The 13223-nt window shown below is 42.1% G+C and overlaps 1 protein-coding gene and 1 long non-coding RNA gene across 2 annotated transcripts in view; one reads left to right on the top strand and one right to left on the bottom strand.

Annotated features, from left to right (window-relative positions):
• Positions 1 to 13223, bottom strand: part of sema4f (sema domain, immunoglobulin domain (Ig), transmembrane domain (TM) and short cytoplasmic domain, (semaphorin) 4F) — a 240280-nt gene that overhangs the window by 12541 nt on the left and 214516 nt on the right. The window contains exon 11 of the mRNA XM_043691726.1: positions 2016 to 2125. Coding sequence (XP_043547661.1) covers positions 2016 to 2125 — 110 coding nt within the window. The remainder of the gene's footprint in view (positions 1 to 2015; positions 2126 to 13223) is intronic.
• On the top strand, positions 3093 to 11170 carry LOC122550690. The gene is made up of 3 exons (XR_006311921.1): positions 3093 to 3326; positions 4128 to 4278; positions 10576 to 11170. It is a non-coding gene; the product is annotated as an uncharacterized LOC122550690 (long non-coding RNA).

Below are 13223 nucleotides of genomic sequence, written 5' to 3'. Positions count from 1 at the left end.
AGCTATTCCCAGACTGCTGTTTGGAAGGCAGCCTGGATGGGTTCCACAGAGGCAGCAGCGTGGCTAGAGTCGGCCGGTCCATGAAGCCTGGGGCTGAACTCTGCTTCTGCATGGAGTGGGCCCCTGGTGGGTACGTGGTGTGAACAGCGGGACTCGGACAGTGGCAATGGCATGGTCTGGGAAGCCCAGAGCAGGACTTTGGTGGTGGCAATGGCATAGTCTAGTGAAACCCAGAGCAGGACTCTGGCAGTGGCATGGTATGGGCTGGTTATTTAAGTTAATGCTTGGCAAAGGTAAACACTTTTCACTGTATTTTATATTGAATCCATGTGACAATAAATGATTCAATTCAACAATGGCTTCAGCTCCACATTCTTGCTTCTTGCGTATAACCGCAGCTCTATATTCTTACATATTCCCTCTAACTGCAACTCCATTTTCATGCCTATTCCCTATCACCACAGGACAAAAGAGGAGGTTCTGTTTCATCAGTATGTAGAGCTGGGTACCAAAGTTTGAATCAGAGACCCTCAAGGATCATAATCGACATTGTTACCTGAGCCATGTGCAAGTTGCCATAAGGTAAATCAGATTAGAAAGATGAATACATGGCTCAAACACTGGTGTGGGAGAAGTAGATTGAAACTGGTACTAGGTAACATTGAATCTATACTGATGGGATAGTCTCCACCATGCAGTCCACTGGGGCCAGAGTTCTTACCAATCGCATAATAAGGGAAGTAGAGAAGCGTTTAAACTGAATAGTATGGATAAGGGATCTAATTTGACAAGATGCACTGATACACTTCTATGAAGTGAATTTAAATTCTACCCACTGCTATGGTCCATGAGAATTCATGTCCCTAGAGTATTAGCCTGGACCTCTGGATTACTAGCTCAGTGGCATTGCTACCACGGCACTGTGTACCATTGCAGTGGCTGAAGAAGCTGACTCACGGGCTCAATGGCTCTTGCTTTGCCAGAGATTTACATACTCCATAAAACAAAAAGAAGAAGCTAGGATTGCTCTCCTTAGAGATATGAGATTTATTAGAGGACTTCACATTTTGAGCTATCCACCCAAAACAGATACACAAGAAGTGTTGCCATTAATAGAAGGATCGAGAACCACTAGAAAGGTTCTTTGTAAGGAAACAGAAAAATAATCTGACGAAAGAGAAATTGAAGGGCTATGGGGAAAAGCTAGTGGAGCGAACTAAGTTGTTCCAGAAGAGAGCTAGCACAGACTGAATGGACCGAGTTGTTGACCTAAAAGAAGATTTTTTTTTCCCTGAGGGCATCACTGGCTAGGGCAGCATTTATTGCTCACTCCATAGGGCAGTTGAGTCAACCATATTGCTATAGGTCAGAGTCACATGTCATTTCCTTCCCGAAAGGATATTAGTGAACCAGACGGGTTTTTCTGACAATCAACAATAGATTCACGTACATCATCAGTTTTTTTTTAAAAAAAAGTTCACCATCTTCCTCCAAGTTCAGAGGTATGGACACTATCAATATGCAACTTATCATTCAATTTCTTTGACTATTCACATGGTTAAAGTTTTAAAACCTGATTAGACATGTTTTAATACCTCTGTACTGCAGGAGACATTTGAACTCAACCTCCTAGCTCAGATATACGGACAGGACCACCGTGCCATAAAAGTCCAACCTGTAGCTATTCTATGATTCAACAATGGCATTACCAATTAAAGATGGAGGACGCTGAAGGGCAGGAGGTATCAAGACTCATGTAGCCTCTAAATTCATGGTTCAAAACAAAATTAATTATTATGAGATTATCAAATGGACAGCAGCGTTTCAAGAAGACAGCACACAAACAGGTCATCATGGATAATTACAGTAACCCAGTCTGCCACTCCCAATCTCATAAATGAATGATTTTTTTAAAAAAAATCAACTTGATCCAGAAGTTAATGTTCAAATAAAGCAAGTTCAAAGTGAAGCCACACCTTAAGAGTAATGGTTTTGGCATTTACTGTATTCCTTACCTGATTTAGAGCAATGTTCAGAACTTTCTCAGCTGGCTTGAAGATTGCATAGTCCTCCACTACATGGGTTTTAGAGCCACTTCTAACTGCTTTATGCAAATGTCCAGATTCTATAACAAACAAGGATACAACCTTCTCAAGTAAATCACAATTACAGATACAGTATTTGAACAATTTAATAAGTGACATATGGTGAGCATTATATTCTTCCAAGTGACTATGCATCTCAAAGCACTAAGAGCTTTACCCTCTCTTAAGAAACAATGGTGCAACATCGGCTAGCACATTGGGTCCAACTTTGGGCACTTCAGGAATAATAGGAAGGCAGGAAGAATTTATAAGAATGATTCCAGGGATGAGGGATATCCAATTAATTGCTTTATTCACTCATGGCATGTGGGTGTCGCATGCATTTATTGCTCATCTTTTATTGCCACTGGCTGGGGCAGTCCAAAGATAACCACATTGCTACGGGTCTGGAGTCACATATGGGCCAGACCAGATAAGGACAGCAGCTTTTCTTTCTGAAGGACATTAGTAAACTAGATGGGTGTTTTCAAAAACAATTAACAATGGTCACCATTTGGCTAGCAGCTTTGCGTAGATTCAGATTTTGACATCAACCATTGTAGGATTTACACCTATGTTGCCAAAGCATTAGCGTGACCCTCTGGATTACAAGTCCAGTGACTATATCACCACACCAATGCATCCCCTGTATGAAACAATTAAAGAAGCTAGCATTGTTCTTGCCAGAAAAGACAGAATATTTGATAGAAGTGTTCAAATGATAAGAGATCTAAACAGAGTATGTGAGACAGAAAATGTTCTTTTGGTGAGAACAGTCAAGACTAGAGGGAACAGGTCAAAGACCTGAAAAGTTAACTCTCTTTTCTCTCCACTCTGCTATCAGACCTCTGCCCTTTCTGTTTTTATATACAGCATAGATTTAAAGTAAGTGACAGAGAATCAAGAGTGATAGGCATTATGTATGTACTTGGGTGCATGTTGCCCCTTTAAGACAGTGGGTTAGGTAACCCAGAGGCAGAAGCAGAACAAAGTCTAAGATTGACTGTGGAGCTGAGAGGACGCACAATAAAATATTCCCTGTTCATGTTTACTTTGTATTCTGTTTATGTTCCTGGTGAACCATAAACTAGCAACCGACGACAAGGATGTGACCTGGGCCACAAACTGTGTGCAAACACCATTTTTTTTGTCAGCAGGAAAAACATCACCTGCTCTTTGAAAACGGTGCAGGAATGTGGACATAATATTGAGGGAAATGCTTGTGAGGGGACTTGGGCTGCGGTAAGTCAGCGCCAGGGAAGAACGGTATGCACCGAGGAGTGGGCAGAGAGCTACAGTCCTAAGGGAACCCAGGCCGACGACTGAAGAGGGGAGTATTCAACCTGGAGCTTACCAAAGTCATCTCAGAGAGTGGTCGCAAGAGATAATGGGTTGAGTGTGATGTCAGGGAAGACTGGTATCTTAATACAGTTGGTGAGGGAGTGGTTGGCATGGAGACCATTCACCAAGGGGACTCGGGCTGTGAATGTCTATTCGACTCGAAGTTCCAAATCACACAACACCAGGTTATAGTCCAACAAGTTTAATTGGAATCGCTAGCTCTCGGCGTGCTGCTCCTTCATCAGGTGGTTGCCCCCTGATGAACGAGCGGTGCTCCGAAAGCTAGTGCTTCCAATTAAACTTGTTGGACTATAACCTGGTGTTGTGTGATTTGTAATTTTGTACACCCCAGTTCAACACCAGCACATCCATATTAGACTTGAGTGGTGGGAAAAATTCATGCCAGCGAGAAAAACCAAATTGACGGGCCCATTTGGAAGGATGGGACTATTTAATGAAGAAACTGAAAATCCGATGCTGTACACAGAATGTTTTGTTGCGTATTTAAAGACAAATAAAGTGGCTGAAGATGAAATAGTACCAGTTTTTTACTGTTGGCAACAAGACCATTATGATTCTAAGGAGTCTGGGGCAACCAGCGAAGACCATAGACAGTACATACCAAGCACCAGGCAAAGTGTTGGGGAGTTATGTTGCAGCAATGCCACTGATGATCAAGGATGTTTCTGTTTTTATAAACAGGTACAGCACAAAGGAGAGCCCATCGCCCAATTTGTGCTTACCCTAGAGTTAGTGGAACATTGTGAATTCAGAGGATTCCTCCAGGATGCCTTGCGGAACTGTTTCGTAATGGCCTTTGACACAAAGCCATCCAACAGAAGCTACTAACAAGGTGAGATTTAGATTTCAAAGCAGCTTTCAAACCTGCTATCTCAATGGAGTTGGCCAATAGTGAAGCAACGCAGTTGAGTGAAGATGCCCAGATGCACAAAACAGCAGAAACTCAGCAAAACAGCAGTGTCAACTGTAGAATGCAAGTTGGCAAGAGTGGCCACAAGGGGTCAAATGTGTTGGATTTGAGATGCCTAGGGGCACAGGTGTAAGTGGCTATGTGGCCAAAATTGCCAATTTCAACTCAAGCAAGAAAATGGTTGCTTAAAGGACACAATTCAGAGGTCAAGGCATAAGGAACATGCTGCCAACCAGTAGTAGACCAGGAGTCAGCCAGATCTGCAGGAGAAGCAGAAAGCCCAGAATCAGCAGAATTCCAGTTAAACAACCTGTAGGTACAGGGTGAGGTGGATCTTTTCTGGGATATTCCCAAATTAGAGGGGAAGATTGTAAAGATGGAGTGAATATGGGCTCAGTTGTGTCTCTGATTCACGAATCAATATATAGGGAAAAGTTAATGGCACTGCCATTGAAGCCTGCTATGGACATACGTGGAACAAGTGGTTGACATAAGTAGGGAAGATGTGTTGGGTATTAAGGTAGACAAATCCCCAGGACCGGATGGGATCTATCCCAGGTTGCTGACAGAGGCAAGAAAGGAAATTGCTGGGGTCCTGACCAACATCTTTGTAGCATCCTTAAACACAGGTGAGGTGCTGGAAGACTCATGTTGTCTCCCTGGACAAGAAAGGTAGTAGGGATATTCCGGATAACTGCAGATCACTGAGCCTGATGTCAGTGGTGGGAAAGTTGCTGGAGAAGGTACTGAGGGATAAAATCTATTTATATTTGGAAAAGAATGGGCTTATCAGCGATAGGCAACTGGTTTTGTGCGGGGGAGATCGTCCCTTACCAACTTAATAGAGTCCTTTGAGGTAGTGACCAAGTTGATAGATGAAGGAAGGGCTGTTGATGTCATATACATGGACTTTATTAAGGTGTTTGATAAGGTTCCCATGGTAAACTAATGGAGAAAGTGAAGTCACATGGTGTGCAGGGTATCCTAGCTAGGTGGATAAAGAACTGGTTGAACAACAGGAAACAGAGAGTAGTAGTTGAAGGGAGTTTCTCGAAATGGAGAAAGGTGACCAGTGGTGTTCCACAGGGGTCAGTGCTGGGGCTGCTGTTGTTTGTGATATACATAAATGATTTGGAAGAAGACATTGTTGATATGATCAGTAAGTTTGCAGATGACACAAAGATTAGTGGAGTAGCAGAAAGCATAGGGGACTGTCAAAGAATACAGAAGAATATAGATAGACTGGAGAGTTGGGCAGAGAAGTGGCAGATGGAAGCAAATGTGAGGTGATGCATTTTGGGAAGTCTAATTCTAAAGTGAATTATACAGTAAACGGAAGAGCCTTGGGAAAAATTGATGAGCAGAGAGATCTGGGAGTTCAGGTCCATTGTACCCTGAAAGTTGCTGCACAGGTGGATAGAGTGGTCAAGAAGGCATATGGTATGCTTGCCTTCATTGGACGGGGTATTGAGTATAAGAGCTGGCAGGTCATGTTAAAATTGTACACAACATTGTTTCGGCTGCATTTAGAATGCTGTGTACAGTTCTGGTCGCCACATTACCAAAAGGATGTGGATGCTTTGTATAGGGTGCAGAGAAGGGTTACGAGGATGTTGTCTGGTATGGAAGGTGCTAGCTATGAAGAGAGGTTGAGTAGGTTAGGATTGTTTTCATTAGAAAAAAAGGAGATTGAGGGGAGACCTGATTGAGGTTTACAAAATCATGAAGGGTATAGGCAGGGTAGATACAGATAAGTTTTTTCCCCAGGAGAAAGGATTCAATAACGAGAGGTCACGCTTTCAAGGTGAGAGGTGAATAGTTTAAGGGGGATACACGTGGCAAGTACTTTACGCAGAGGGTGGTGTGTGTCTGGAATGCATTGGCAGCAGAGGTAGTAGAGGCAGGCATGAAAGGTGGTGGAGCACAGGAATACAGATGCTTAGGAATTGGGTGACAGGTTTAGACAGTGGATTTGGATCGGCTTAGGATTGGAGGGCCGAAGGGCTTGTTCCTGGGTTGTAAATTTTCTTTGTTCTTTCATGCCACTGAAGGTATATGTACTGGTACAAGTATAGCTAAGGGACCAGTTGCAGAACTGCCTCTGCACGTAGTGAAAGGCGACTACCCTGCATTACTTAGATGCTCCAAAGTACAAAAATTAAAGGTAAATTGGGGCTTGGATTCAAAAACAAGTCTGCAAGAGATTTTGGACAGGTATAAGGATGTCTTCAAGGGAACCCTGGTGAAATGAAAGGAGCAGAAATTAAACTTCGCTTGAAATGGAACGCTTGTCCAAAGAGTCTTGAGGCACGGCCATCTGGCTCAAAGCGGAGCATTGGAACTAGTAAGCACCAGAATGGGCCACTCCAATCATCCCAATCTTAAAAACAGATAGCACAGTGAGGATTTGTGGTGACTTTAAACTCACATTCCACCCAGCCCTCTGTGTGCAGATCAATACCCATTTCCACAAATTGAGGACCTGTTCAGTGGACTGGCTGGGGAATGAAATAATTAAAATTGGATCTGTCACAGGGGGGAGTTGTGAAGGAGTCCCAGCTGCCACTGATGATAGTGACACAAAGGGAACCGTTCTTCAATAAGCTAATGCCTTTTAACATCATGTCAGCACTAGCTCCATTCTAGCGGGCCATGGAGCAAATTTTGAGTAGATTGCCAGGTATCCAGCATAATATGGATGATGGTTTAGTTACTGGATACTTCAAAAAATCTTTTAAAGACTCCATAGAGTACCAGGGCCATCACTAGTGTGGGACTACACAAGGTGCCCAAGGAAATGGAGGTTATCATGAAGGGTCCTAAGCCAGATAATTTGTCTCAACTGAGATCATTCTTGGGATTTGTCAATTTTATGGCAAGTTTGTGTCTGCCAACCATGCTGAAACCCCTGGACTGCTGGGAACAGGGCAACCGTTGAAATGTATCCAAGAATGTGAGGAGTCTTATTAGGAGATGAAACAAGCCCTAAAAGGTCAGAATTGTTAACTCATTTCAACCACAAGTTGCCAATGGAGTGGTGTGCAATGCCTCTCTTTATAGGATTGGCGCTATAATGTCAGCCAACAAAGAAGAAATACCCATTGTGTTTGCATGAAGGTCACAAACAAAGATGGAGACGTATGCCCAAGTGGAAAAGGAAGGATTGGGCATCATGTTTGGTGTTAGAAGTTCACCCATTTCCTTTACTGCTGCCACTTTGTGCTACTGACAGACCACTGGTCACTAACCTTCATTTTTGGCCCCTACATGGGAATATTATCAGTGGTGGCATTATGGAGACGGGCACTGGCTCTGTCAGCCTACTCATATGAAATTAGATACTGACAGTCAGAGAAGCACGGTAATGCAGATGCTTTGTCAAGGTTACCACTACTGGGAAGTAAGAATGTTCCCAATTGGAACCTGAAAGTGATGTACTTTTCCCAGGAAGACAAGGTAACAGTGCCAGCAAATCAGATGCATAACGCTACTTGGAATTACTCAGTCTTGATGAATTTAATGATGGACATAGGCCTGAGAGAAAAGACTTGTCATAGAAACCACCCAGAATTATGCCCTTACCTGTCCAGGAGGTGGGAGTTGTCTGTGTCAGACAGGTGTTTAATGTGGGGAATGAAAGTTGCTATCCCTCCCCTATTAAGTGGAAAGATGTTGGAACAAGTGCACCCATGTGGTGCGAGTGAAAGAAATAGCCAGGAGCTATGTTTTGGTGGCTGAATGTGGACTCACATTCTCCCTAATGTATTCATAACTTTCCGAAAGAATGACACCTAGAATTGTATACATTACTCCAGCTGAGTTGAGACTAATGCCTTATGCAAGTTCAATATAGCTTCTCTGGTCCTGCAACATATTCCCCTATTAATGAAGCTCGGATAAGATATGCTTTATTAATTGCTCACCCTACATGTCATAGGACATCCTACCAACTTGAGTGACTTACGCATTTTTACATCCAATCTCACTGCTTCTGCACATCCTTTAGGGCAGCACCCTTTATTTTATATGGTATTTCCATCTACTGCCACCAAAATGTTTCACTTCACACTTCTCTGCACTTCTCTGAACTTCATATGCCACCTATCAGCCCACTATGCCAACTTGTCAATGTTCTTTTGTAGTTCTACAGTTTTGTCCTTACAGTTTACAATGTTTGTATCATCAATAAACTTGGAAATTGGTTCCTACATGTCAAGATCTAGATCATTAATATATATCAGGAAAAGCAAGGGTCCAAACACCAACTGCTTGGGAACTCCAACCCCAAACAAAATCCAATAGCCATTATTCTTTGTTTCTTATCCATGTTGCTTGTGTCCATGAACAACAACTACTTTCATAAGTCTGTAGCATGGCAGTGTATCAGATGCCTTTTGGAATTCCATATAAACCACATCAACAGTTACCCTTATCAGCTCTCTGCTATTTCTTCAAACAAAAACTCAAGCGATTTGGTTGAACAAATTTCCCTTAAAACTAATCTGTACCGGTTCTTCCTAGTTAATCTTTCTAACTATTACTACTATTCACAGCAATTGTTTCAAGAAGGCTTCCCCCCGCCAATGTTGCTTGACCTTATCAGGTTTTTGAACAAGGGTGTTACATTTGCAATAGAGTTATAGGCTTTATGGAAAGAGGCCCTGCAGTGCATTGTTTGCATGTCAGTCATCAAATAGAGTCATAGAGTCACAGAGCTGCACAGCACGGAAACAGTCCCTTCAGTCCAACTCGTCCATGCTGACCAGATACCCTAATCTAGTCCCATTTGCCAGCATTTGGTCCATATCCCTCTAAACCCTTCCTATTCATATATCCATCCGGATGCCTTTTAAATGCTGTAACTGTACCAGCCTCCATCACGTCCTCTGGCAGCTCATTCCACACATGCACCACTCTCTGTGTGAAAACTTTGCCGCTTAGGTCCCTTTTATATCTTTCTCCTTTCACCCTAAACCTATGTCCTCTAGTTCTGGACACTCCCAACCCAAAGAAAAGACCTTATCTATTTATCCTATCCATGCCCCTCATGATTTTATAAACCTCTATAAGGTCACCCTTCAGCTTCTGACGCTCCAGGCAAAACAGCCCCAGCCTGTTCAGCCTCTCCCTATAGCTCAAATTCTCCAAACCTGGCAACATTTTTGTATATCTCTTCTGAGCCCTTTCAAGTTTCACAACATCTTTCTGATAGGAAGGAGACCAGAATTGCACGCAATATTCCAACAGTGGTCTAACCAATGTCCTGTACAGCCACAACATGACCTCCCTACTCCTGTACTCAATGCTCTGACCAATAAAGGAAAGCATACCAAATGCATTCTTCATGATCCTATCTACCCGGGACTCTACTTTCAAGGAGCTATGAACCTGCACTCCAAGATCTCTTTGTTCAGGACCTTACCATGAAGTGTGTAAATCCTGCTCTGATATGATTTTCCAAAATACAGCAGCTCACATTTATCTAAATTAAACTCCATCTGCCAATCCTCAGGCCATTGGCCCATCTGATCAAGATCCCGTTGTAACCCTCTTCACTGTCCACTACATCTCCAATTTTGGTGTCATCTGCAAACTTACTAACTATAATCTCTAATGCTTACATCCAAATCATTTATGCAAATGACAAAAATTGAGGACCCAGCACCAATCCTTGTGGCACTCCACTGGTCACAGGCCTCCATTCTGAAAAACAATCCTCCACCACCACCCTCTGTTTTCTACCTTTGAGGCAGTTCTGTATCCAAATGGCTAGTTCTTCCTGTATTTCATGAGATCTAACCTTGCTAATCAGTCTCCCATAGGGAACCTTGTCAAATGCCTTACTGAAGTCCATATAGGTCACATCTACCACTGAGGGTCCATCTGTTCTATTCCCGTTTTCCAGCATTTGCCCCTCAGCCTTATAAACGATGACATTTTAAAGTGGTCATCTGAATTAAAATACCTGGAGAGTATTTTAGGCAGTGAATTCCAGATATGCACAACCCTTTGGGTGAAGAACATCCTCAAATCCCCTTTAAATCTCCTGCTCCTTACCTTAAAGCTGTGCCCTCCTGGTAACTGACCCCTCTCCCAAGAAGTAATGTTTCTTCCTGCTTACTCTGTCTATGGCACTCAAAGCTCTGTACGCCACAATTAGATCCCTCCACAGCATTCTCTTCTCTAAAGAAAACACACCTGACTTGTCTCTCTTCATAGGTGAATCACTGAAGTCCAGGCAACAACCTGGTAGATCTCCTCTGCAGCCTGTCTACTGTGAATACATCTCTCCTAGAATGGAGCAGCAAGATCTGTACACAGTGCTCCAGCTGTGGCCTAATTAACATTCCATACAGCTCCATCATAACCTCCCTGTTCTCATATTCAGTACCTTGGCTAATAAAGGCAAGTATTCCATATACTTTGTTATCCATCTCATCTACCTATCCTGTCAAAGATCTATGGACATGCACACTGAGGTCGTTCTGATCCGAGGATCCTACCATTCAACATGTACTACCTTACCTTGTTAGTTCTCTTAAATGTATCACCTCGTACTTTGAAGGATTAAATTATATTTGCCACTGTTCACCCTGACTTTCTTCATTGCTATTTATGCCCCATGAAGTTTTAAGTCACCTGTGACCTTACTGATCATACCTCTAATATTCATGTTTAGATCATTAACGTAAGCAGCAAACAGCACAGGACCCAGCACTGAACCCTGTGGTACACAACTGGACATAAGCTTCCAGTCACAAAAACACCTTTCAACCATCACCTTTTGCTTCCTGCCGCTAAGCCAATTTAGAAGCCAATTTGCCTATCATTCCTAGATCCCATGGGCTCCGAGCTTCTTAACCAGTCACATGTGTATGCAACAATCAGTTTGGACAGGACATGGCCCGAGGTGATACTTTAAAAAAAAAGCAAACTATTATTTTTAAATAAATTTAAGAACAAGTGTAAAAATATTAGGTACAAAATGGTTACAGCTTACTTTAATTATAGCAACTTCTGATTTACCAAAATAAGAGAAACAGTGTTGAATTTGTAAAAGGCCAAGTTGTCTATAATACTGAAAATCTCATTGTGGTTTTTCTACCTAGCCAGTGGGATTGATAACAGTTCTTAAAATAAGTGATGAGTAAACAGTTGAATATTGTCCTTGGTTGTTGAAAGAATTAGTAGCAAAGGTATTGAAGCACAATTTTACTCAGAAATAGCCTGCTCTGAGAAGTAATAAATATAAGAGAGGCAGACTGACTACTTCAGATGCCAGCACTATGATTTTCTTTGCACTTCTGACCTACATGGCCACAGTAGGAGAAGGAACCCACAGCCCGAGAAGCTGAAGTGGTTTTACAGTATAGAACTTGAGTATTGCTGGAAAATGACACATTTTGATGAAGCTTTGCATTTTGCAGTCATCCAAACAATTATAATAATACCAATTCAAAGGGAAAATCAACATTTATATTGGATGAGAGGAGAATACGGAGGTTGACAAGTGGACCCTGGTGCATTCTCGATGGCAGTGCCATGACCAATTAATGTTAAAATCAAGGCTTTGATTAAATCTTAAACAACATGTATTAAAGATTCAACCAACCAATCAGCACTATATTGAGAAAAGCATGGGAAGGTAGTGATGTTGTGGTAATGTCATTGGATAGTAATCCAAAGTCTCAGACTACTGCTCTGGCAATATTGGTTCAAATCCCAATGTGGGAGTTGTTGAAATTTGAATTCAATAAAACAATCTGAAATTAAAAGCCGGTCTAATAGCAACCATGTTAAAAGGAAATCTTCACTTGTGTACCATCCTTACCTCGATGTGACTCCAGCCCCACAACAATGTCACTGACCCTTAGCTGCCCTGTGACATCGTCTAGCAAACCACTCAGTTATATCAAACTACTATCAAGTGAAACAAACCAGACAGACAATCCAGCATTGACCAAGGCATTAGAAACAACAATGGCAGAAAAATAGTGATGCAAAAAAAGTCCTTCTTCTGAACATCTGGGATTTTTGTCCCACAGACTAGTCAAGCAACAGAATGACGTAATCATACTCTCAGAATCATGCCTCACAGACACTGTCCCAGGTACCACCCACTCACCAGCAAGACAGACCCACCAGAGGTGGTGAGTCAGTTCTGTACAGTTGGGATGTAGTTGTTCTAGGAATCCTCAATTCCATACCCCATTCAGGACAAAGAAATCTTCTGCTGATTGCCACCTACTACATCTGCACTCTTGACTGATAAAAATTGAGGCCCACTTTTCCTGGGGGTGTACCAAATGTTAGTATTTTTAAGGTACGCACAGTATCCCAAAAACTCTAACTTTCAGACCAAGATAGAAAACACAGACAGGCTTTTCTACTAAAACAAATTTCTTTATTTATTATAAGTAATTAGTCTGAAGCTACAGGTAAATAGATTTAAACCATTGGTATATAACACTGCTGACCAAAAGTCTAATCCTCTTACAAACTTCCTCCTTACACACCCCATACAGACAGACAAATCAGAAAAATCATTATTGGGGGGAGGTAGAGGAAACACTGGAAGGTCACTCTAGTGGTCTTTGCTTCTCAATTCTGATATCAAGATGATCTTACTTCAGGCTAGTTCCGTTGTCTCTCTCAGAAGCTTTCACTGATTTGTAAGAAGAGTGATTGATTCACTTGGAAAACGTTTCTGAATTATCAATTCAAAAGTCACAGCTCACAGCAACTGCTGCAGGGAAAGTAACTGATATTCTTTAAGATTAAACAGTTTTTGTTTACTGCAGAGAACAAGTAGCTGTTGCTGGGATGAACAACAGCACACATCTATGTGGCTTTCTCTCTCTGTCTTT

The sequence above is a fragment of the Chiloscyllium plagiosum genome, chromosome 1 (genome assembly GCF_004010195.1).
Source record: "Chiloscyllium plagiosum isolate BGI_BamShark_2017 chromosome 1, ASM401019v2, whole genome shotgun sequence".
In the NCBI taxonomy this organism is placed as follows: Eukaryota; Metazoa; Chordata; class Chondrichthyes; order Orectolobiformes; family Hemiscylliidae; genus Chiloscyllium; species Chiloscyllium plagiosum.
This window is presented reverse-complemented; position numbering and strand designations above follow the sequence as displayed.